This window comes from Haemorhous mexicanus, chromosome Z, assembly GCF_027477595.1.
Source record: "Haemorhous mexicanus isolate bHaeMex1 chromosome Z, bHaeMex1.pri, whole genome shotgun sequence".
Classification (NCBI taxonomy): domain Eukaryota; kingdom Metazoa; phylum Chordata; class Aves; order Passeriformes; family Fringillidae; genus Haemorhous; species Haemorhous mexicanus.
This window is the reverse complement of record NC_082381.1, coordinates 82,553,124-82,578,931: the sequence shown is the minus strand read 5'-3', so window position 1 is coordinate 82,578,931 and position 25,808 is coordinate 82,553,124. Positions and strand designations below refer to the sequence as shown.

At 44.4% G+C, this 25,808-nt stretch overlaps 1 protein-coding gene across 15 annotated transcripts in view; it reads left to right on the top strand.

The window, feature by feature from the left end:
* Positions 1-25,808, top strand: part of CELF4 (CUGBP Elav-like family member 4) — a 696,270-nt gene that overhangs the window by 607,701 nt on the left and 62,761 nt on the right. For all 15 annotated transcript variants that reach the window (XM_059873977.1, XM_059873972.1, XM_059873975.1 and 12 more), the window contains 3 exons: positions 6,947-7,090; positions 16,565-16,712; positions 21,398-21,547. In XM_059873977.1, coding sequence (XP_059729960.1) covers positions 6,947-7,090; positions 16,565-16,712; positions 21,398-21,547 — 442 coding nt within the window. The remainder of the gene's footprint in view (positions 1-6,946; positions 7,091-16,564; positions 16,713-21,397; positions 21,548-25,808) is intronic.

Here is a 25,808-nt window from a genome sequence, read left to right as displayed (position 1 = left end):
AGTTTAGGTTTTTCAGATACCTGGCTTTGATTTGAGAAGCATACTAACACCTGGGTTATATATTGAGTTCTTCCTAATTAGAATTGGGTACAGTGACACCAGGACTCAATGATTCTGTTGCCTTGTGGAAAGCAATAACTTTAGCTCTGAGAGACACCTGGTAAGTAGTGTATGGGCAAATAAAACCTAAATCAAGCTTCCACTCCAAATAAATTAACAGCTCCAGAGACCTGTGAAGGGAAGTACCTGCAGCAACTCTCTCTGCTCAGACATTGCATGAAGAATCTTCTCTACTGAGGGAGCAGCATTATCAAAGGGTCCATCACTACAGTCCTGGATGAATGCCTCCTTTTCCCTCTCCATCTCTGTCACTCTCAAGACTGTCTAAACCAGCTCTCAGGACTGTAAAGTGGAAATAGCTCCTAGTGACTGCTGTCCTACTCATCTTTCAGATGAGACATGAAATTGAAGCCCTGAGTGCAGAAAAATAACATATTTCACAAGATGGGAGGGATGTTAGTCCTGGTCTTTTGGTCACTTTCCAGCCTGGGTAATTACATTTCTGCCTAGCAGAAATTCCCACTGCTCTACAGTTTAATTTGACAGTAGTTTCTTTTTCACTTGCCTAAAATCCCAGGTTGGGGTCAAACCCCACTGCCTAATTCGGCGGCCCTCTTTTCAAGAGAGCTGCATAGGCATTTCCAAAAAAAATTCCAAATTTGTTTTAAAACTTAGGGGACATCATGCCAAGTGGCCTGAGATGGCAGGAGACAAAGCAAATAAATCCTCTTTTGGCTTTTGGGTCTTAACATTGAGGATCCTTGCATGGAAATATTACCCTGATTGTCTTGCTGAAGGTCAGCATCCTCCCAGCTTTGTTTTGCAGTCACAAAGTGAGTGCTAAGGCAAAATTTCCACCACAAGCAAACCTATTTCTGTGGTGACACTTAGGAATACAGTCATTGCCCAAAAGACGAGCGTCCAGCAGCACCTACTCATTTAAGCATCTTTGTGTTCATGGCTGACATTTTGGAAGGTATTTTATAGGATCTGCACATTCAGATCTCTTATACTCAAGAGCTTTAGACACTGGAACTTCCTTATAGCAATTTTTAAAAAAAATATTTCTGGCCTAGAACTTTTATCTGGCTCCATTTGAGCTAACAAAGATGTAAAGGTCCACCTACACGAGACATCCTTGTGTTAAACTACTTAAATGTATATTTGTCTCCAGCAGAAGACTCACTGAGCTTAAAGTGAAACACAATTTAATGACTTTGGCAAATTACACCCAGATTCATCTGTTTTGAAGAAAAAAGGTGTCTAACCATCTGTGGAGATTAGTAACCTAAGGAATCAGAGCAGATTTATAGGGGTGGCAGGAAAAGGAAATTCAGGCATATATTCTGCAAGGCCAGACCTCCACAGAACGTTTCCTAAGAATATTGTTCTAGGGAGAAGCAATTGGACACCTGAGGTAGTAGACAGAGATGGGAAGCAGAACAGTCCCCCTGTAATCCAAGCAGAAGCAGAAAGAGACCTGCTGAGTCACTTAGGTGCTCACAAGTCTATGAGACCAGATGGGATCCACCCTAAAGTGATGAGGGAAGAGCTCACCAAGCCCCTCTCCATCATTTATCATCAGTTCTGGCTCACTGGGGAGATCCCAGATGGCTGGAGGTGCCACTGTGACATGCATCCTTCAGAAAGGCTGGAAGAAGGGTATGGAAAAATACAGACCTTATCAGCCTGACCTTGGTCCCCAGCAAGGTTATGGAACAGATCATCTTGGGTGCCATCACATGGCACCTACAAGATAGACAAGGGGTGAGACCCAGCCAGCATGAGTTTAGGGGGCACAGGTCCTGCCTGACCAAGCTGATCTCCTTTAATGACCAGATGAAGGCTGTGGATGTGTCTGCCTGAACTTCAGCAAAGCCTTTGACACCATGTCCCTCAGCATCCTCCAGGAAAAGCTGGCAGCCCACGGCCTGGATGGGTGCACTCTCTGCTGGGTTAAGAACTGGCTGGATGGCCGAGCCCAGAGAGTGGTGGTGAATGGTGCTGCATCCAGCTGGTGGCCAGGCACCAGTGATATCCTCCAGGGATCAGTGTTGGGCCCAGTCCTGTTTTATTGGTGATCTGGATGAGGAAGTGGGGTTCACCATCAGCAAATTTGCAGGGGACACGAAGTTTTGGGGGAGTGTGGAAGGGTAGGAGTGTTCTGCAGAGGGACCTCAGACTGGATAGATGGGCTGACTCCAACAATGGAGGGGTCCAACAATGACTCCAACAAAGGTCCTGGGTCCTGCACTTGGGCCACAACACCTCCCCTGCAGTGCTACAGGCTGGACAGTGGCCAGGCAGAAAGGGATGTGGGGGTGCTGGTTGGCAGCTGGCTGAACATGAGCCAGCAGAGTGTCCAGGTGGCCAAGAAGGCCAATGGCACCTGGTCTGTTTCAGGACCAGTGTGGCCAGCAGCACCAGGGAAGTCCTTCTTTCCCTGTACTTGGCACTGGTGCAGCTCTGCTTTAAATGCTGTGTCCAGTTCTGGGCCCCCCCATTTGACGAAGGATGTTGAGATGCTGGTGCGTCCAGAAATGGACAACAAAGCTGGTGAAGGGTAGGATAAGTCCATGAGGAATGTCTGAGGAATCTGGGGTTGTTTAGCCTAAAGAAGAGGAGGCTCAGGAGGGAGCCTCTACATCTCTCTCTACAACCCCCTAAAGGAGGCTGTAGCCAGGTGAGGGTCAGTTTCTCATCCCAGGCAATAGGACAAGAGGACACAGTCTTAAGCTGCTCCAGGTGAGGTTTAGGTTGGACATTAGGAGGAATTTCTGCACAGAAAGGGTGATTGGGCATTGGAATGGACTGCCTGGGGAAGTGGTAGAGTCACAGTTCCCGCAGGGGTTTAAGAAAAGACTGGATGTGGCACTCAGTGCCATGGTCTGGTTGATGCCATGGTGCTTGGTCACAGACTGGACTCAATTATCTCAAAGGTCTTTTCCATCCTAGTTGATTCTGTGATTCTGTGATTTTTCCCTTCTGCTGGGCAGTAATGTTTGGCCTCCTGAAACGCTTTTACTTAATCTGTGTGTACACTCCATTTGGAAGACCATATCTAATGGGAAAAAGTTCCCAACAACCAGGCAATAGATTTGTTTTCCTTTGCCTTTAAATAAAATATCAATGGATGGATATTTTATTTTTAGCTGAATATGAAATTTCACAAGCGACCTGTCAAGCTCCTGTTTTCAAGAATGACTTTATTTCACACGTCAGGACAGCCTAGGAAATTAGTTTTTCTCACAGAGGACTCTGATTAGGGATTACAAAGTGAGTGTGGCACAGAGTGATTTTTCCTCCATCTTTTCCCTCGCCCCACCAACCCAGAGAGTGCCTGACTCTGCTGACTAAGGGGAGCAATTCATTACCATGCGTGGGAGGGGGATGGGAAGAAAGATAGCCATATTAAGTAGAGTTGCTGGCCCAAGAGAGAATAGGAGAAGCATAATAATACTTAGCCCTTATCATTCTTTTCATCAGTAGATATCAAAGCACTTGAAAAAGGAAGTTGATTTGAGGGGGAAAAGAGATAAATTCCAATTGCAAGCAGCCTATTGCAGAGGCACCAGCAGGAAGGCTCACTTTCCTGATATTATCTTCTGACTGAGGGTCTGCAGGGTAGAGAAATGAACAGGTCCTTTCCTCTGAAAAATGCAGAAGTACATTTCAAATGTTATTGACTTATCCAGTGTAACTCTCATGGGGTTTGGCAAAATATGAGGTCCAGTCCAAGAATCAGAGAGAGCAAGGAGATTATGTATTACTAGTAAATGACAGAGCAGACAGGACCTATTGCCTTTGCCAGCGGACAACAGCTGATTTATACCATGGTTTAACTCCTCACGGAAGCAATAAATGTCCAGATGAAGGGCTGTGGCATTTTTACCCTATGGAAAACCTGGCCCATTCTGGGGCATTTCTATTGCTGTCCAGTGGATTAGTAGAAGTCACTGGAGTAGAAAGCAGCCCTGTTCTGCTGTATATGAACAGCAATATTTGGCTCCACTGTTAAAAGTCCCGCACTGGCTGATCTGATACAGTTTACTGCCTGATTTCCTTTGGGCCACATGAAAGAGCTGCACATGAGGAACCACACACTGAAAGCATCAATCCCAAGGTCAGTCTCCATATTCAAGAGCAATGCAGCATCTCTACTGGCTACACATCTTTAACTGCTCACATGCACATCTCATTGCAGAGAACTCTCAGAAAAACCCCTTCTTTTTCTCTTCTTTCTTTGTAGTGTGTGGTCTAGCTTGAATCTATTTGCCAATGGCCTTTCTGCCCTGTGTATATGATAGCAATGTTCAAAGAGGCCTGAAGTCCTGCTGCGACAGGCAACCCAGAAAAACAACTCTCAGGAGGCAAGATGAGATCCCATTGGGTCAAACAGCTGCTGTGCAGTCACTGTGACTCACATCAGAAGGGAAGAACACTCCAGGGGCGAGCACTTCATGTGGAAGTTACCCATGTTTTCATGATGCCATCTACAATAATAGCTTGGTTTTCAACAGTGTGAGGCATCAGCAAATGCCTAAGGCAGCTCCCTGGCCCTAAGACTTCCAGGGCAAATAGAGATCGAGAGAAAAGGAGAAGGAAGAAGACACCAACTTATTTACACTACCCTGTCATGCTAACAGGAGTAGGTCACATCTTCAAAACCCCCTCTGCAGAAATGAATAAACTCTCCCTCAGTTTTCAAAATCCTCCATCCCGCATTGTGCTCATCATGATGCAGGCTCTGCTCTGCAAATCACAACAGCAGCTCTGAACAGCCCAATCTGCTGTGGACCAGTGCCTCCCTCCAATACAGCTGCAAATAGGTTTAAATCATTAGATGCAAGTTACCAAACAGTCTCTTGGATCAGGGTTAATTAAATGAGTGTTGAAATCTAATTAAGAACTGGTCCAGGTGATAATTAGCAGGAAATGTATGCATTAAAATATTCATTTGTCGATGAGCTGCAATTAAGAGTGTGATTTGGGGAAGGATCAATATCTGCATCATGTGATCTGAAGAAAAATTAAAAGTCACCCAGCCTTCAACAGAAATGCAGGGGAATTTTGGCTACATGTTGTTTTTTTTTTTTCCTCTCTTCTCCTCCACTCCCCCTTCTGTTTAGATTTTATAATAACTGCTGAAGATTGCTCTCCATCTTTGAATGGAGCATTCGTCTCTGCATCCCTTTGTTTTCCTGAAGCACTTCTTTCAAAACCTTACTCTTCATCACATTGTGTGAGTGGGTTATAGATTTATTAGAGAGGGACTAACAGGTCAAAAAGAAAGATTCTTTGCCAATGAAAATCACTTTCTCCCAGCACAGATTGCTAATCCAAGGGAACATCACTCATTTTGTGGTGTTAGATTGTGGGGGTCTTTTTTGAGCAGGTTAATTCCTTAAGTCTTTATTCATAACTGAGGATCTGAAGAGGCTATTGAATATGTATAGCTTAGACTTACATATACATATGTCTATAGCTGCGGTTTACTACACTCCTCCCAATTTGTAGCAGAGCAATTCTGCTTTTACTGAGACTACTTTTTCTGGTTACAGGTACATAGGGGCGTGTGTAGGCCAGTTAACAACATTTTTCTCATGCAATTCCAGAAAATTCCTCCTCTGCTAGGAAAACAAGGGTCCTTCAACGTTTCAGTTCCCCTGGCATGGAGCTGGTCTTCCTCTACTGCCACAGCCAGAACTGAGCTAGTTGTTTCCTCACTGACAGTACTTTGACCAGTGAACACCAGTTTGTCAAAACAGAAGCTATGGGATTACAATTATTTCTGCTGCTCGCTGTCAGTGTCCTGACAGCTCACCTGCCCATCTCCCCGGGCTGGGTGGCAGCCCAGCTCCCAGGGCACCTGCCTACTGCTCTCAGGGCTTCAGCCAGATTTCCCTCCCCTACACCTTCTCCTTCCCTGGGGAGGCTGCCCTGCGGGGAAGCAACCAACACGTGAAGTTAGGACTTCCTTGGAGAAAGACCAAAAAATGCCTTCCTAGGTAGATCTATTGCTTCTCATCTCTGCCCCCTATCAGAAATTTAAGGATTGCAGCTATTGACCCTTCATCTGGTTTTGGGAAGGAGAGGCATTTCTTTCATTCCCAAGAGAACAACTTTTTTCACAGATTTCTGCAGGCAGCTCTGACGATCATCCATAGTTCTGCACTGGTGTTGACTGCAGACATAATCCTAATATTGTAGATCTTTCCTGGAAATGTGTGAGCTCTTTCATGGTAGCCTCTATTTCCTACTGCTTGTGTAGAGGGAGCTTAGGTCCATTCAGTACTATTTTTGCTCCCTTAATCTGACAGAATCTGGTGAAGAGACGCTGTTTCATAATGACACATACACTCTGCCCAGCATACTGACTCCTGTCTCCGAGGCTGGGCAGGGATTTCTCACTGGACTTGGGGATTACAAGGCACAGCATTGAAAGGTTGATCCACCTCAGGGGTCTGGAATGCAGAGACCTCACCCTTTCCACCAAAAAAAATCAGAGTACAAATCGTACCACGTTCATGCAGCAAAGCCTCCCACATTTTGCTGCACTATTCCCAGATCTTTGTCCTCTGATTCAATGTTCTGGGCCTGAAGGTTGAAAGAATAAGGCAACAACTTTTGCACAGAAAATGTAGATGATGTCCTAGAAGCTTGGATTTTGAAAACTAGGAGCCAGGCTGCTGGCATTCACCCTCCAGGGTCCTTTACTTCCTGATGCTCTCACCCTCCTGCACTAGTCAAAATTCACAGCCTAGTAGGTTGCACAAAAAATATCAGCCCCTGGATCCCAATCTGCTAAATCTGTGTTAGATGTATGGATTGATCAGCTGGTGTGCATCAGGCTCATTCCCTGTGTGTCTCCTTTTGTTTCCTGCAGGGAGCCTCTTCAAGCCTGGTGGTGAAGTTTGCAGACACGGACAAGGAGCGTACGATGAGGCGCATGCAGCAAATGGCAGGACAAATGGGCATGTTCAACCCCATGGCCATCCAGTTTGGAGCTTATGGAGCCTATGCACAGGCAGTAAGTATAAACAGCAGCTCTCTGCATGTTCATGGGAGGGGGAGTATCACCTGGAAATGCACAAAAAAATTGTGGGAGTGGACAAAAAACCTGAGCAGAGGAGGAAGAGGTGGCTTATCAATTAAACTGGTTACATGATGGGAGTAAAAATTAGCCATGCCATCCAGGGTAGGCTCTGGGAATGTCCCAGGTGTCTCCTAAGTGCCATAGAGAGTTCTAGCAGTAATTTTTGGTCCTGTGTGGACCCGTGCAAAACACTTACTATGGGGCTAAGCCATTGTTGTTGAGTGAAAGCACAACTATACTTTGAGGATTTGGATAAAATAAGCCTGCTCATTTTATCCCAGCTTTCTGCCTCACATCACCAGTACCCTGCTGCACCTTGCATCACCATGGGTACCTTTGGAATGACTACATGGCAAATCAGCAACTGTTGAGAGAAATGCTTTTAGATTCACAGAGCATGGTAGATAATAATAAAATGTACACACAGACATATGCCCACACACACTCCTGCTGCCCCAAACACTAGAACTGAAACACACCGGGAAAAAACCCTCTTGTGCTAACTTCAGGTTTCCTGTGGGCATACCAAACCTGAGAAGATGTGACTGTACAGGGTGCTGGGGTCTTGATGATGTTATTAAATGGATACTTCTGAAATTACTTGTTTTCCTTAGGCTAAAATTAACAAAGATCTGCAGGACAAGACCAGGCTCAGGTAACTTGGTCTCTCTGCCAGATATTTTGGAGGAAGGTGGAAGTGGTGCCTGCAGCAGGCAGACACAATACTTCCCAGTGACTTTTGCTGCTTTCTCTGAAGCAGATTTTCAGGCAGTGACAGTGGATATAGGTGCTTCTTCTATTTGATGGCAAAATGTGGCCCCCTGCATGATTTGTGCCCAGGAGGGAAGTGCTGTTGAGCACATTGTCCAGAGTAGCACCTTCCTGAGTGGGAGACCCAAACCTTGCTTAGGTATGTAGGGCCAGCTCAGGAATAACACTGGTGTGCCAACACTCCTTCCAGAGCAGTGACCACAAGGTTTTCCTTCTTTCCCTAACTGTTTCTTTCTCATGTGTTGGCACCTAGTATTTCCCATCACATCACCATGTTCTCTTTTTAATTTGAAGGTCTTGACATTTCTGTTCCTCTCGGAATGCCCTGTGCCTCACTGAACACTTGATACAACGCAGCCTACCCCTTGTGTGAGCCATGCAGAGTCATGAGGATGTGCTGTAGAGCTCCACTGAGGTTCTTCTTCTCCTTCCAGCTGCACCTTTTGGTGCACTTCTGGATTTTTTATTCTCTCTCTTCTAGAAAAATTCTATTTCTATTTCCATTTTGCTGTCCTTATTTTTATTCCGAGTCAAAGTCAGTCTCTGTCTCTTCCTTTGTCCTCTGCTCCCCTCCTCACATTGTAGAAGAGCTACTTGCTCTTCAGCCTGGCTGTGTTTAACACTCCCCCTGGACAGAGAAGGCTGCAGGAAGAGGAAAAGAGATAGTAAATCCCAAACGAGCCTAGGTCAGTGGCCAGCAGACTGTCAGAGGGATATAGCACCTTTGCCCCCATGTACCAGAGGAATTAACAGGAGGCAATCCATGGACAGCTTGGGACAAACATTTGCTGAGGTTGTCAGGCAGGAGAAGTGGCTTCACTGTTACTCTACAGACATTGGTCAGGCAGCTGGAGAGATGGCAAAGACACCACCGTCCTGATGTCCTGGTCCAAAAACTCTTCTTGCATTGTTTTTAATCTAGAGTAATTCTTCTAATTTGCAGACAAGGTTTATACTGATATGAGAGGATGCAGTCTACACCTTTGCAACACGAAAGTTTCCTCTGTTTCTCACAGGTGCATTATGAGGGGAGGTGAGGAAGCAGGGCAGAAGGAAGAGGAAAAACAATTTCTGGTCTTCTCCCACCCACTTGAAACAAATGGATATTTTTCATGTTGATTTCTGGGAAAGCAGAATTGGACCCATACTCTTTTTTTTTTTTTTTCTGATAGAAATGCTAATAAAGGGGGAAAAAAAATAAGTTTTAGATCTTGACCCATTGGATATGACAAGCTGGTGACACCAATTACCCTGGGGACTTCGGAGCTGTCTAAATGATGGGATCACATTTCTGTGTGGCGCCCGTAGACCCAGAGCGTGCTCAGAGGCTGTCTCTCAATCAGCCTCCCTATCTGCTCCGTCTCACAGGCTCACATGAAAGGGAAGGAAGGGAGCGTGGGGCTCTGTGACATTGCCTTGGTCCCGATTAATCCAGCTCGGACTGCTGGCTCTCAGATATCAGGGTGATTGGCACCTCGCAAATGCCAGCAGGAGATGGAGGAATCGATAGCGGAGAGGGAGAGGGAGACAGCAGTTTTACCCAGCCTGAAGTCAAAGAACTAAGGCAAGTCAAGAGGAGGGAAGCTGAAATATCAGGAGCACGACTGTCATGACTGGTGATGCCACTGCCACCAGCAACTCTTGTGACATTGGCTGAATTGTTTGACCCCCTGATCTTGTTTCCTTATGTACAAATAAACCTGATGATCAGGTTTATTTATTTTCTCTTCTCCCTCAGGGACACGGCTCTCTCTTGTACAGTCTCTCCATGAACTTTCCCAGAGTTGTATGACAGTAACATAAGTGTAAGAATTGCCTCAATGCTTAATAGTAAGGCCAGCACAAGCATGAGACATCAGGCTCTCTGATTCGTAGCCCGTCCTCCCAGCTATTCCCCAGCAGTCCAAACCTGACTGATGTCTCTCTATAACAATTCCCAAGCAATCCCATGACAGTGGTTTTTCAATAGTTTCTAATGGTCTGTCCCTATGGAGGAGGTTGCTCAGGACCCCATTGCTGCAGTTTCTTGCTGAATTTTCCCCAGAGAAGCATCTTGCACATTACTATGATAGGATTAGCTCCCAAAAAGCCTTGGAGCACCAAGGTGGTCAGTGCAGCAGAAACCTTCATGTGGCTGTTTGATAGATTGTTGGTCAGCCATGAGATTTTCAACCCAGCAGTGCCACTGAGGAGAGGCAGCAAGGGTCTCAGCCCATTAAAGTTCGACAGATAAACTTTAGTGTTGCTATCAGGACAAATTTGGGCCCCAGTTCCTCCCCAGGTTTCCTCCCTTACAGCCCAGCAAATGGTCATGCCACAGCTCTCCCTGCTGCTGCACACCTCCAACCCCCTCAGCCTCAGCTTAAACAACTTTAACCTTGATCACAGCCACAGTCTCAGCCAAGCAACCAGTCCTGGGGTTCAGCAGCCATCTGGCCTCATGCAGAGGCAAAAAAATGAGGAAGCAAAGGGAGTTCTTCACTGTGTGTGGTTTTAGATCCCCTCCTCATGTGCCACCTTCAAGCAGCCCAGACAAAGCTTGGCACCAACTCTGTCTGCTGTTTCAGTGGCACAGAAAGTCACATCAGACCTACCTCACCTCTTTTGTATGCAGCTCAAGGCAAGTCGGATTTCATAGCTTCCTAAAGCTCCCAGAGCCCCTACTCTAATTTATTTCAGGGTGGGTTTTTTGATTGTTTTAGGTTTTTTCTCTTCAGCAATATCTTCCCATACTCATTTAACTTCCCCTTTTATGGAGCAATTATTTATTTTATTTCACAAGCGTACAGGGCACCAGCCCTTTTCATTGTCAGGTTACTGTGGATCTACATCAGCTGGGTACTGACAGGTGCTTCTGCAGTCTAAGGCCAGGTTGAGGTATAGATCTGGACTCAGCCTGGAGAGAAGGAGAGTGATGCTGCCTGGCACCACCTTTGATTTGCTGCCAGCCTCAGAAGAACCTGCAGGCACACTCTCCACTTCACAGAGCACAGCACACCTACTTAGGGCAGCCAAGCCCAAAATCACAAGCAGTGACAATCAAAACAGTCTGTGAATGGTGGTAGCTCAGTCCTGGCACAAATAAGCTACAGTTCCTTCAGGTCTTTCTTTGAATAAAAGGGGCAAGGAGTGTTTAGTGCCTGTCTCATGTCAGTGATGCCTCACCGTGCAGAAAGGAAATGTGCACAGATCAAAAAAGGGTGAGGGAAATGGGAAAATGCAGAAGAGCAAAGCAAGAACAAAGGAAAGAGCCTTGGAAAGTGACAGATACAGTATAAATTATTTAATTTTTAAATTATTTAAGATAAGATCAAAGTCATAAATCAAGTTTGCATAAAAAATGGGGTGGGACTGTTAGCCACAGTCTTCTGGCCAAACTCCAGCCATGGGACTGATTGCATCCTGCAGCAGGGGATAGGCATAGAGTTAGTGTGTAAAAACAGACAGGCTGGGGCAGAGACAACACAGGCAATGCTAACATTTGTTCTCTGGCCTGGAACAAGTCCTTTCTCAGTAAATCCCAGCTCTCCTCACTCTGAAAAGGTACAAATGGCTGCTGCTCCTGAACTGCAGACAATAACTGCAGCAAAAATTTGGAACATTCAGCACAGCAGAGCTCTCAGACATCACCTTAAGTGGTCCCCTTGGGAAGTTGGGGCAGCAGTTACTACCATGCTGCCCACAAAACCCTGGGTGCCCCTTCCTGCCTCCCTGTCCAGCTCCCCTGGAGATGAAAGGATATTTCTGCTAAATGATCTGATGTAGTGCTGACAGGAAGAATTGCTTTTTCCAATATTTCTTCAATTTGGACTGTGAAATTATTTTGGAGAGATACTTAAAAAAAAAAAAAATTACCTAGGCCTATGAAACCCAGGGAAAAACTACTGACTGTAGGTTGCCTTCCAGATATAATAGTTAATATATTTAAATTACCAAAATGGGACAGTATGTTTGGTAAATACTACCTGTTATGCAAATTATTTGCACTGATCAGTTCCAGAAGAGGAAGCTAATTTGAAGCCATAATACTTTTTAATAGGGATAATACCATATTTCCGACCACCAGCACCCAGGTAATATTGAACACTAGAAATAATGAACACTGAGATTTGGGCTCTACATACAATTTTTTAGGTCTTTTGGGGGGTTTTCCGCAGTTCTCAGGAAATTTGGAACCCAAGCTATTGTGTGTCAGACACTAAGAAATGAATCCAGGTGTTGCATATTTGTTTAGGCTGTTTTAATATCCTAATTATATTTAAATTTTATTTTCAAAGCAGAAATTTCTGTTTCCAAGAAAACATAAGAAGTATGAAGGACAATTCTAATTTTTCTTTCAATTATCTTCTGTTTGTTTCAAGCATTGGAAAGTATTTTGAGATTTATCTCCCAATAGCCAGTTAGGTATAGCAGACATGAATTTGTCAATTACACAATTTTACCAAATATGAGTCGTATTACTGCTTGATTGATCACTTTACTTACCTATCACAGGGATACCATGAGGATTCATTAGCTAAGTCTGTATAGATCATTAGAGGAGGTGGGAAGGGTGGAATGGTGTTGTTACTACTACTATCACTACTACTATTACTACTACTACTACTACTACTACTACTACTACTACTTCTATTACTACTACTACTACTACTACTAATTATTATTATTATTATTGTTGTTGTTGTTATTATTATTATTATTATTATTATTATTATTATTATATTTTTATTATATTGCTGCTGCTGAATGAAGATTATGAAAAGTCCAACAGAGCATTGTGTGGTTCAGACACAAAGATAGAAAATAGCACTGGAAAAAAAGGAAAAGGTCATCACATTGTTCAGAGTAAGACTGGAGGGCAATGATCACGCTATTTCAGAAAGAGCTCATCAGAAATAATCCCCCTTTCTCCCTTTCCCCTTCTTCAGTTTCATGCACATTTCTTTTGGGGGATGGGAAGGCAGGCTGTGCATTGCTCTCCTATTTCTCTCAGGATTTTTTGCTCTGAGAAAGTTTCTTCATCCTCCATGCAATTGTTCCTCCTGTAAGAAAAAGACATTATCTCCTGCCTTTGAGTACCATTCCTTACAGTAGGAAAAATATGAGTGAGACAAACCTTTGCACATGTCTGTATTGATCAGACAACTCTGCCACCCCTTCCCGTGCTTTAGATGGCTTTTCCAGGGCCTCTCCACCTGTTTCCAGCACTGGGATGGTGACTGCAGGCTCCTGTCTCTTGGGGGGCTGCCCAAGGGCAGGAACCAGTCTGGTACCATCTCCTGGTCTCCTCAGAAGATAAATATTTGAGCAATAGAAAAGACAGCAGGAAAGAAGGAACGAATCTTTAAAATGAATGGGGAAAAGCTCTAAATGCTGAGGCAAAGGTCATGCAAAGGAAGTAAGAGAAGCAGAAGGAAGTACGTCCTTTCAGCTAAGGGAGGGAAAAGCTCCTCTCTGTCCCCTTGGATCAGTCTGAGATAATAAGGCTGCTGCCTTCCTGATTAGTGCTCTGTAGCCCCAGCCCAGGCAGGGAAAATCTGCATTTCAAATGGCATATTTTAAAGTACACAATACCCAGGGGCCCTGCTGCTATTGATTTGCCTCTGGTGGGGTCACTGCCTCACTTTCTACAGCTTTATTAACTGGTACCATACACTGGGTCTCTTTCAAAGTGAAAGGAGAGTGGATGGGACATTTGTCTTCAGGGGGAGCTGGGGAAGGAGTGGGGTGACTTTCATTGGGAATGCCTTGGAGGTTTTAGAAGGAAGACTGGTGACCCTTACAGGACTTGTTCTCCTTCTGTAAATTTCCCTAGAGCCACCCTGGGGGGGAAGCAGGTAGGTCTTATGCAGTCAGCTTCTTTCAAGGTGACTGAATTCCTGCCCTCCCACCCTCGTGGTGCCATGGCACTCAGCCAAGCTCTGACCATCAACCACTGGGCTGGGTAGGAGCCCCCTCTTCTTCCCCCCTAACCTTTGCACCTCCAAACAGAGTGGCATGGGCACAAATGGGATCTGTGACCTCAGAAGTTTGGCAGGAAATTTGTCAAAGGTTGAAACATCCAGACATTCCTGGGCCTTTTTGGAGGACACCTCTCCAGCCAAGGAAGAAAAGCCATCACCTGGGGTGCACAGCTGTGTTCAGGTGTGGAATGCTCCACTCCTTCCAGCTCCAGGAAACCCCACCTTGACCCTATTGATAGGACTGAAGGCTGCAGAGAGGCTTGTGTCCTCTGGGTCATGATGTGAAGGGCTCATTTCAACATGCCAGAGGGGTTCCCAGGGCTCTAAGACATCTCAGAGAGTATGTCCACAGAGCACTGAGTACAACAGATGTAGGGTGACTGTTCTTTGCAGGAGCACCTCTGCTTTTAGCAGAAGCACCTGATCTAGTTTCCCATGTCACAGGTTAGGACTTCATTTTTACCGCATCAAAGTGAAAAGGGGTAAGAAAGAGCTAGAGCCTGGAAAACTATTTATTAAAAATCTACAAAGCTACAAATATGTGAAAAATATATTTTAAAAACAAAAACAAATCTTTAGGTATCACCCAGGTAAAAATAGCCAGAACAGAAAATGAGATGTGAGTCAGCACACCCAGTGTTGGAGTCAATCCAATGTTAAAGATGGGTGGATGGATTCCCCTTCCTCCTTTACTTCCTGGCACACCTTCTAATTTTGCCTGCTCAGTGCCTCCTCTGGAGAATAAACTCAAATGATGCCCAGGAACAAATGTACTCCTTAAGGGAGAATCAACATAGTGTGTAATACAAAAGATTGTCTAATTACTCCATCAGTAATTGCAAAGAGCAAAATATCACTAATTAAAATGTAAAAGTACTTTGTGCAGGGTAAAATAAAACAGGGTGATTAACCATCAAAGGCAAAGCCACCACTTTGCCACCAATCTTTATTAGGCTTAAAAAAATAATAATACTCAAATCCAGTAGAACACATTTCACCTGTGGATATGACAAGGTGTGGAGTCAGGTATACTGTGTTACATTTTATTGCTGGAGAAATCAAAGCAAGTTTACATAACTTGTGCATAGTTATTCAGCAGGTTGTTGTCAGAGCACCCCTTACTTTGGACAGTTTATGGATGGTGACAGGGAAAGTTTCAGCATTTGAATGAGTGGAGTGATTTCAAGGCTTTGCTTTAGTGTATACATGTAAGAACAGTTAATTTAGCTGCTATTTCAATATTAAAGCGAACAGAGGGGAACAGTCTGTTCCTTGCCAGGACTTCTGAGGTCTCTTTAATTCTGAGAAGCATGTCCCATGTGGTAAAAAACTGCATCAGAGGGTCATTTCCTGATGGGAGAAGACTGAAATCAGAGAGAGCAGTGAAACAGAGTTACTCCAATTTTGGAGACAGCAAAGACATGAATCACTTTTAAAATCACCACTGAAAAGCATTTCTCTTTTCCACTATTATCATCAAGTCACAGATTACCAGAGACTGGAGAGTGTACAGAGTGAGGTTTTCCAAACTTTCTGCACATCTTCTTTCCCCCCCACACATCTTCTCTAAGCATCCAGAACTTGTCACGGCTGAGGGTTGGATACTCAGACATTCCCACCCTGTCTGGCTCTTTGTACAGCACCAGGGAAGGGGACAAGAAGCAGCTTCAACCAAGCTGTCTTATCCTTCCCACCAGGACCATTTTAAAATCTCTCTGCAGCCATGCTGTACACGTGAACTGCACCAGCTGTGTGCTGGGCTCTGAGTGTAACATAAGGATTACAAAGCCTTGTTTTAATGAAAAAAGCATTCCCAGAATCGACAAACATTCACCAGCATTCTGCTCCAAAATTTTTAGCCCCAGATGCCTGAAAATGCCGCCTGGGTTCCTTATTTCTGACTTTTTTAGGTGCCCTGAAAGAAGCAGCATTTTGACTTTCCAGAAAAAATTAACTGAGAAGGTCAGCCCAAATCAAAACCATGGGGAAGGGGTTTTCTCATTAGACAAGTCTAATCTTGCTAAAACAGGGGAGCTCCCTTCTCTTGTACAGCACTTCTGGGGGTATCTGATAGTGTTGGAAATCCGTGCTATGATCTGGTTAGAAGTTTTGGTTGTGGTTTTGCTCAGTACCCAGCTGAAGACCCCTAGCAACACCAGAAAAAGTCATTTTTTTGTCACTGACAGGTGGAAAAAAACCCAGATTATCCCTAGACAACAAGTCAAAATTTCTGCTTTGGAGAAAGAGTCCCCTTTTCCTACATACACTGGTCTCCCACCAGTAACCTCCAGGCTTTTCCAGAATTTTGACATAAGCAATGTAAGCCACGAAACCGCTCTGCTCAGGTATATTGTGCTTTGTCTGTACAAAGACTTTCCTCTGCCTTCCTGACCAGAGAAGTACCAAGGACCTGGTGAGTCAAGTCCAGGTCACAGAAGACTGCCACATGCTGGGGTGGGGACCATAAAGACCCCAATTTTCCAAGGTGCCCTTTGCTTCCAGCCCCTGTGTCAAGCAGAATGACCAAGCCTGGGGGGCGCCACAGGGGTGGCATGCCGACACCCCAAAACATCGGGACTCATCCCACCCTCCCCGGGTGCCCTCCTGGAGCCGGTGCCACAGGCTGCCCCGCCAGTGACCGCGTGATATTTTTTCCCTGCTCTCTTTGTTCCAGCTGATGCAGCAGCAAGCGGCGATCATGGCCTCGGTGGCGCAGGGCGGATACCTGAACCCCATGGCCGCCTTCGCCGCGGCCCAGATGCAGCAGATGGCGGCTCTGAACATGAACGGCCTGGCAGCCGCCCCCATGACTCCAACCTCAGGTACGGGCACGGCGGGCTGGAGAGGGCAGAGGGCAGGGAAACCGGGCCACATCCCCCAGGAAAGCTGGCAGGATTTGTTAGCGCTTTGGGATCCTCCTCTGAGGATCAGGCTCTCCTCCCAGGTAACCAGTGAAAGGACCAGAGGAAGGGTCTCAAGTAGCAGCAGGAGAGGTTTGGATTGGAGATTAGAAAAAGTTTGTTTCCCAAAATGGTTGTCAAACATTGGAACAGACTGCCCAGGGCAGTGAACCACTGTCCATCCCTGGAGTTATTTAAAAGGATTGTATTTAGGGACATGGCATAGTGGCAGGCTTGGCACTGCTGGGTTAATGGTTGAACTCAATGATCTTAGAGGTCTTTGAGAATATTAACTATTCTGTGCTTCTATGACATTTCTCAGTCTGATCCCATACACAACCTCCCTTTAGCTCTAAGCACCCTCCAAACGTCACAAAACATCCCACAGTGACCTACACTGGTTTATTGGGGCATAAAAATGTCCAAGGGGTCAGTGTTGGTGCTATCACAGCCAGACTGTCCCACAGACTAGAAAAACAGGGTTATGGTGAGATGCAATATCATCCACAAGATGAATTTTGCCCTTGGGACACATAAGCCTCTCCCCCTGTTGTGAAATTGGACAGAAGGTGCTCAAGGAAGACATCTGGTGCTACCTGGAATGAGGGTGTATAGTGAGGGGGTTTCTGGCTGCAGCAACAGAGACAGGTAGCCAGTGAAGGGCTCCCAGGATCTAGCTAGGCTGTAAAAAGCCAATTCTAGGAACTGCAGTGTATGGTCCAGCAGGCAGAAAAATAAGCTGAGACAGGAACAAGACTGTCTTTCCTGGGGCTTGAAGAACATGATTACCATTTGGGCAGGAGCAAGTCAAGGAGTCATCAGCTCTGGTAGTCCTGGAATGAGATGTGGCCTAACAGCAGGAGGGTAGGGAAGCAGGAAAAGAGGGGCCAAACCTTGAAAGAAGTGAGGATTTGGGAAGTTTTTCAATACACTGGAGTCTGCTAGGGAGGCAGAGGACTTAAAGGCACATTTTGAAAGGACGGTTTGTAATAGAATATCAGGAGGGAATGGGGAGAGAAGGGAGAGTAAGAAAGACAGATCTCATTCCACAAGACTTTATGGAAACCCAAGGAAAAGCACTTGACTCAAAAATCTTATACTGCACATTTCAAAATATATGTTTACACAATGATAAATGTATAAACAAAAAGTCGATGGAGCTACTGCAAATCCAAATAAAAAAGTGGCTTAATTATATGTGCACCCTTTAAACCCGCTGCTGGCAAGATTATCATATTTGCATTAGCTAGATTTGTTTTGTGTTGGTGGGAGCAGAGAGAACATCAAACAAAGACTGCCTGGAATTCAAATATTGTCAGGGTCTGGAAAGCTGAATCCAGGCGGTAGTTTGCAATGGACCCACCACAAAAGAGCACAAGCTCTTTTGAGTATATATAAGCATATTCTTGAAAAGAGTGTGTTCTGTGTCATGGGCATGAGAACACCTGTGCAACAGACAAGTTTTGTGCCCACCAAGATCTCCGGCACACAAAAAGCATCCCAGATTTTTTTTGGTGTAATTGTTTTCTCTTCTGCTATGGCCAGTGCCTTTCAGAGTCATAGAATCATGTAGTTTAAGTTGTAAAGGATCTTTAAGAACATCAAGGTTAACCATTCACCCAGCACTGTCAAGCCCACCACTAAACCATATCCTCCAACACCACATCACTGTGTCTTTAAAATACATCCAGGGATGACTCCACCATTTCCCTGGGCAGCCTATTCCAGTGTTTGACAGGATGAGGGGACTGTTAAACTCTCACTGTCAGAACAGAGGAAAGGAAACTCATGTTTTTTACATGCTTTCTGGATTGCCCATGACTGGTCATTATTGAAAATAAGATGCTGGTTTAGATGATCCCCTGATGTCTTTCACGGCGGCAGATTTTGCACTCTCCTAATGACATATTTTCAATCACAGAGCCTATTCACTTTGGCATTATTTCAGATTTACCTTGAATGAGTAGCTTCCTTCACAAAAAACCTCTGTGGTGGGTTGTGGAAATGTCCATTGACAATTATTCCTTAGGAGAAATGTTTAGACTTTGAAATTACTCCTTGTATTACTACAACACTCACAAAGCATGTGATAAGATGCATAGAAAATGTTTCACATAATGTCTGAGCAAGCAAGCCTACAACACTAACAGCAATTTCTGAGTAGTCAGGAGATATCTGAAGCCTAACATTAATTCTCCTGCTGGCTTTTGTTAGCATTCAGAAAGCCAAATGGAAAATGATCATTCTGCTTCATAGCAGGATTTCTAGTCATTGAAGTATATCTTTTTTCTGCCTTGGAAGGAAAATGAAATATTTCAAAGTTCTCAGGGAAAAAAAAAAAAAAAAAACCAAGCACAAGAAAAAGTGTTTGGAACATTGAAAAAAAGAAATAGAAAGGAAGTGTTTTGATCTTCCTGAAGCAAAAGAAAAATTGTACCAGGAAAAAAGTTCTGGTAACCCAGAAGTCCTAGAGGCTTTGGAGGTATTGGCTCAGCACAGTACCTCTGTGCTGGTATCTTCAGCCCTCCTAATACAGCTGGTTTCCTCTTTATCCAACCTCTAGGAGAGTGGATTCCTGGGAATATGACCATAGGTTCATTCATTTCCATGGGACCTAGGGGCTCAGAGGTTTGGATCCAGGCAAATCTAATAGATGAGAGGCAGTATCCATTTCACCTGGCTTTAACCATACACAACTTAGACATCTCATCTGGGCTGCAGTCAGTGCAATAAGCACTCCCTATGGGTAAATCACACCAAGAAAATTGTAACGCTGCTTGCTGTCACTTTGACAGTCTTCCATCAAGGGTCAGCACAACAGTCCATAATTGTGAGGCAATTAACTGGACATTTCTGAGAGTTTGGTTCAGGTTTTACCTTTCTCCCATCACTGTGACAATCTGGGTGAAAAGTGGGTCTGGCAGTAGGTCTGTTACTCTCTAACCTGCAGAGAGGGGCTAGAAATGAAATTTTGTTTGGATTTCCTTCCTTCTTCCTCCTCTCCCTGCCTCCCTCCCTCCCTCTCTCTCTCCTTGTTGTAAATCTGCACCTGGTGTGGCTACAGCAAGAGATCTCAAACGAGGGATGAAATCCACAACTGGCATGCACCACCACCATTTGTTTTCCACGGTGGCATTATGCCAGCTTTACTCCAGCTACAGATCTAACCTCTCCAGGGGGGCCCTCTATAAGAAGAAAATTGAAGAATTCCAATAAAAATGCCTAAACTTCCTTAGACATGCACAAAATAGCAAGCACAAATCCCTTGCTGCAATTTTAGAAAAAAAATTATTTACATTTTCTATGCAAATAAAGGAGAGATCCAGAAAGGCAACTGAAATTTTAAGTAGCCTTTGTGATTTGGAAGCTGATGGCATATGCTAAGAGCATTGCCTTTGGACTTCAGTTGCCACTGCTGGCTCCCTGTACCTCCACAGAGGACATTTTTAAAGGCCAACACCATTTAAATAAGAAAAGGGGAAGCAACAGCTTGTCTGCTCAGGGTATAAGAAATGAGCTGAAGTACTGCTTTTTTTTTTTTTTGGACGACTCAAATCTGAACATATTAAAATATCTCATGCATCTCTAGCAGCTTTCTTAAAGCACCAACACAGATTTCAGCAGTGGTTAAAGGGTGTTATTGGAGTAACCCATCGTGGAATGCTGCAATGGTGAAGAAAATACCTGCAATTGGTTTAAAAGAGGGATTACTGCAAAAATTGTGCTTTCAATCAGTGGTATACCCTGGCACAGAAAGATATTTTTGAAGTTAAGATAGTTTAACTTCCCATGCACACCTAGCAAGAGAAAAATATGATTTCAGGCTCATTGAAAACTCATTTTTGGTCCCTGAAATCATCCTGAACATGTTGCAAGAAGAACAGACTGTCCAGCCATTTTACACATCCATAGGAGTAAGACAGTGAGGTAGCAGACAGATTTAATTCTCTCCCCAGAAATTCAAGAATTCCTTACCAGTGGGTGACAAGATCCCACTCAGAACATAAAGATGAATTTCTTCTTCTGAAATAGCATCATTACAGTCCCCCACAGGATGCATCTGAGAAGAAGGAAAGAAATTTTTCCATGAAAGGAACAAATTTGGTCCAAATTTTGCCCCAGTTCATTGAGAGATATCTGTTAAAACAGTATGAAGTCAAGTTTGGACCAAACAGTAACATTAAAAAATGTATCACTGGCTACCTTTAGGCTACAAATAAACTTGACAAGTCTTTTAAGGATCCCTAGTGCTGAGAAAGTTCAGAATGAGTTTGCACATGAAAGGTGTATTCATGAGAGAGTGCAGACAGAGCAGTCCTGGAAATCAGTACACCCACAGAGATCCAAAGAGAATCTGATAGGAACTGCTGTAGGAAGCTGGAGCTGAGAGTTTTTGGTGGTTTTTCCAGCTTGTCTTGAGTGCTTTCTGAAAAGGGGAGCAACTGCAAGCAGTCCACTTATTTGCTCAACAGCTTGGGAGTTTTTTCATTTCTCGGGTGGGTATTTTTTGCTGGTGGTGGTCTCAGCTGTTGTGTCAGCAGTTTTCTCCGCAAAGTTGTTGTTTCCAGTACTCACCAGGTCTGCCCTTGTGTCCTCCTCATTTTCAGGTGGAAGCACGCCTCCTGGCATAACTGCACCAGCTGTGCCTAGCATCCCATCTCCAATTGGGGTGAATGGTTTCACTGGCCTCCCGCCGCAGGCTAATGGGCAGCCAGCTGCTGAAGCCGTGTTTGCTAATGGCATTCACCCTTATCCAGGTAAGCCAGACTAATCCTGTGCCCACAACCTGTTGCCTCAGTCCTAGGGATACTGTCCACACCCACAGGCTTTGCCCAGCAATAGCCTGTGGCACAGGTTCAGAAGGGTGACACCCCACACCACCAGGGCTCATTATGGCATTGGTGTATTGTGTCTTATGCAGCTACAGCGTTAAACGGTTCAATCTGGATGATAAACATCAAGGGCATGTTGGAGGTGGAAAAACTGTGTGCTGAATATTTGAGTGCTCATCTGCTGGATAGCATGTCTGGTGAATACAGTCAGGACAACCAGCATGTTTTGCTTCAGCTGAAAATTGACCTGACTCCCGAGCAGTTCATGCTGGCAGATCCCCTTGCAGCACTCCCAAGGGTCTTGCTTCTGGTTAGCCTTGAAGGAACTGTGCTAAGCCTGTTTGCACCCAGCACTGGTATCTCCTGCTGGAATTCCCCTGCAGCCAGATGGCTCTGGGAGGATGATCCAAAGGGTCCACGTGCCCGCCAACCCAAGAGGCTTCCCGTGTGCAGAGAGCAGGTGTTGACCTCCGAAATGCCTGCTGCACACAAATCCTGCTGCCTTAACAGGCCTGGGGAGTGAAACTGCATTAATATAGGCTGAATGGGCTCAGGGTCACCCTTTGGTGGCACACTGCAGGAGAGCTGCTGCTGGGATTCACACTGTGCCTAGCTCGAAGACGCCAGCACTACAGAAGTGATTTTGCAAGCACTGGCAGTCAGAGATGGATGAGGGAGGTTAAAGGATCCATACCTGCCCCTATACCTGTATTTACAAATATGCAAACAGTCTAAATCTGTAATTACCAATCACCAATCCTTAATGTGCACCTACATTTTTTCAGCATCCTCAAGACTTGAGATAGCTCTCTCCTCCAATACACTTCCTCTAGAAAGTCATTTTATACCATTCCTGTACACATACTAATGGTAACAATCACAGCAATAAAAAATCTAAGTAAATGTTACTAATTGATCCTAATCACCAGCTGGCAAAGGAATATTTTACCCTGGGGAACTGATAGATTGATCTAGTCTGTTAGGAAATCAAATACTGAGCTCAGTGTTCCAGCCAAAAAGCCCAAAAAACTCTAACAAAAAATGATACTTTCAATCTTAGCCAGTCCTGAAAACTCAGAAAATTCACCATCATAGGGGAATTTATGAGCTACAAAGAAAAGTAACATATAGTATAGAAATACCAAAGCCTTTGACAAATAATTATCCTCCTCCCAACAAACACTTTGCAAACATGGACTTTGAGTTCAACTCTAAGCAGAATTAAAATCAAGGGACTTACTGTACTCAAAATTAGGCATGTATATATGTGTTGTAGCAGTGTAAGGACAGGGGGATTCTGGAGTCATCAGAAGACTGCAGAGAGCCCTTAGTATGTTCAGTGAGTTCAACCACAGCACTGAGAAAGCATTCTGTCTTTAAGGTTATATAAACATGGCCATCTGTTCTTCTGTCCATTTATTTCAGTTGCCTGTTTGCCAGTCAATCATTTCTCTGTTTATTCATCCACTTCTATGTATGTCTGTCCTTTTTTTTCTGGTTTGTTTAGATCCTTTTAGCCAATTTTGATGATCCATTACTGTGGATACAGAGAAAATATGTTCTTTCTAGGTGAATATTAATGGCTTGAGCTTTTCTTACTATCCCCAACTACCCCATAATTAAAGAATACCATCAGTTAGGTATTTCATCCATGGTTATATAAAAGCCAATAGCCTTAATCTGATTCTCTCTGAGTTTCTGAGAGACTTGCTCAGGCAGCAATTCCCAGTAAGTCCCTGCACAAACACCAAGAGGCTGACACACAGAAAGGTGACAATCATCCTGCTCCTCTTTGCTGCAGGCAGAGAGACTCCCTTCTGCCAGCAGAGCTGACATCCAAACAGTCTGAGCTGTGTAAAGTTTGGATTTATCTCAGGGTAACTTCAGCAATATATTTGTCTTTCTCATTGCTCAGCTTCCCCATAATGTGGTGACACCTTAAGTTATACCAGAGGTGTAAAGGAAACATTGCCAGGTCAAGCACCCACCTCTCATTATGCTTTTGTCTGTCCCTGAAATGCTGAAAGCAAGTCCACATAGCTTACATCATGCATTTGCTCCACCTAATTGTGTTCCTTCTCATGAGCATTTATGCACTCTCCAAACCTCTCCTCCTTGCCACAGGCTTTATTCAGTCCTGGAGCTTAGCAGCATGAAAAATAAAAGGATTAGACATTTATATGGGTAATGAGAACATCCACAGCCATATTAGACTGGATAAAAATGTAGATAGGACACAAAACTTCATGTTTTATGATATAAGCCAGCCACTAATTGCTTGGGGTTAGAAAGAAATTTTCATCACTGGGCAGCTTGTTCCATCATTATGGGATTTTTCTCACTCTCCTCTATTGCATCTCTTACTGCCCTGTGGTTCTGCATGGCTCTGTCCCTAAATGCAAGGGTAGAAATAAAATATTACAGCTGAGCAGGCAATTGCACTAACACTATAGAGAAGGGAAGATCATGACAGTCCCCATCCAAAGCCAGCATCTTCCAAACAGCTTTCTTTTATGGTGTATCTCTCATTCTGAAAGTGGCTAAGACTGCTGCTGTATTATGTACATAATCATAGTCTTGCTATGATTATGACTTGCCATATATTGCTTAAATCCTGAATATTGCTTTCAGATACTCCTTCATACTCCACAAAAAAACCTTTCAAATGTGGGTTCACACCATTACAGCCTGTAGCAGAATATTCTTTGTTGCCTGAAAATAGCAAAACAGGACAATGAGCATCTCTAGAGGCATGACATCCATATCACTCAGACCCTAATAAATTCCATTAATTGTGCGGTCTGTCTACATGTTCACTTTTCTGACCAGCCATTTTATTTTTGATGCTGCATCCAAAGGACTCCAAATACCACGGTCTTTATAAAAACAAGTCCATATAACATAATTGTATTTAGTCTGTAATTCCAGCCTTTTCTTTCTCTGTCTTCCCCTGTGCTCTTTTTCCAAGATTCCCTTTGACTGGAGAAGGGATGTACATGGTGTCATTTCAGTCAGATTACCAAACCATCCATGCCTTTGTGGCAAATGGATGAATACTTTGAACATCCCTATTCACCAGGGCTTTGATCACAGCCCCTGTCCCTGCAGGAATTAGCTTTCTCTGTTAATCTGGTCAGGCTATGGATCCATGCAGTGGCACTAAAAAACCATTCCTAGCAGTCATAACCTTTACAAGCCAGGGTCTCACCTTCTCCAAGATCAGACAGTACATAATGCCTCAGTGCACTTTTTGCCACAGAGTGAATAACAAGGCAATAAGTATTCCCCCTTCCACTAGTCTCAGCCCCTTTGGAGAGTTGACCTTTTTGTGTATTAATTCCTGCCCTTTAATCTTTCAGTTTGCAGAGCTATTGAATGTGGCAATGTGTCACAATATATAGTGGGGACAAAGAGCATAATCTGCTGTGCCATGATCTTGTGAGTCACTTTGCAGCAGCACAAGAGCGTTTGCCATTTCCACATTAGTCACAGTAGCAGGGATTGCACTCTTCTGCCAGAGCTTCTTAGCCACGCAGAGCCTCTCTTGTAGCCATGTGTGATGTACAGTAACAGTAGACACCATCTGCACTGGCTTCTGTTATGTCTCACATCATCAGAATTCTGCTCTCTGCTAACAGGTCCTGCCCTGCCGAATTGCATTGTGAGGGACTAGACAAAATTCCCACTCCAAAGATAAAGCCTCTTTGGTAAGAGAAGAGGGACATAGAGATGGGAAAATCAGGAGACCAAAGGGTAGCAAGTAAGAGAGAGAAGGTACTGGCTGCCAAAGAATCAGTGAAATGAGAGAACTGGAAGGAGGAATAAAGGAGATCTCCCAGAAAATTGAAGACTGCTCCACAGTTTTCTGTCTAGTGATGTGCCCAGAAAGAAGTGGAAATACACCACATAGCATGTCCCACCCCCTTACTGCTCCTGGGCCAAAGGATGTCCAACTTGTCCAGAGCCAGGGATGGCCCAGCAGTTTGGCAGCTTTGTGGAACCTTTGACAGGGAATGCTTTAACGAGTGCTGAGTTCTTCAGCTTCCTCACAAGGGGAAGCAGAGGGGCAGGCGCTGTTCTCTTCTCTGGTGACCAGTAAGAGAACCTGAGGGAATGGTCTGAATTTGGGTCAGAGGAGATTAAATTTGGATATCAGCAAAAGGGTTTTTACCCAGAGGATGGCTGG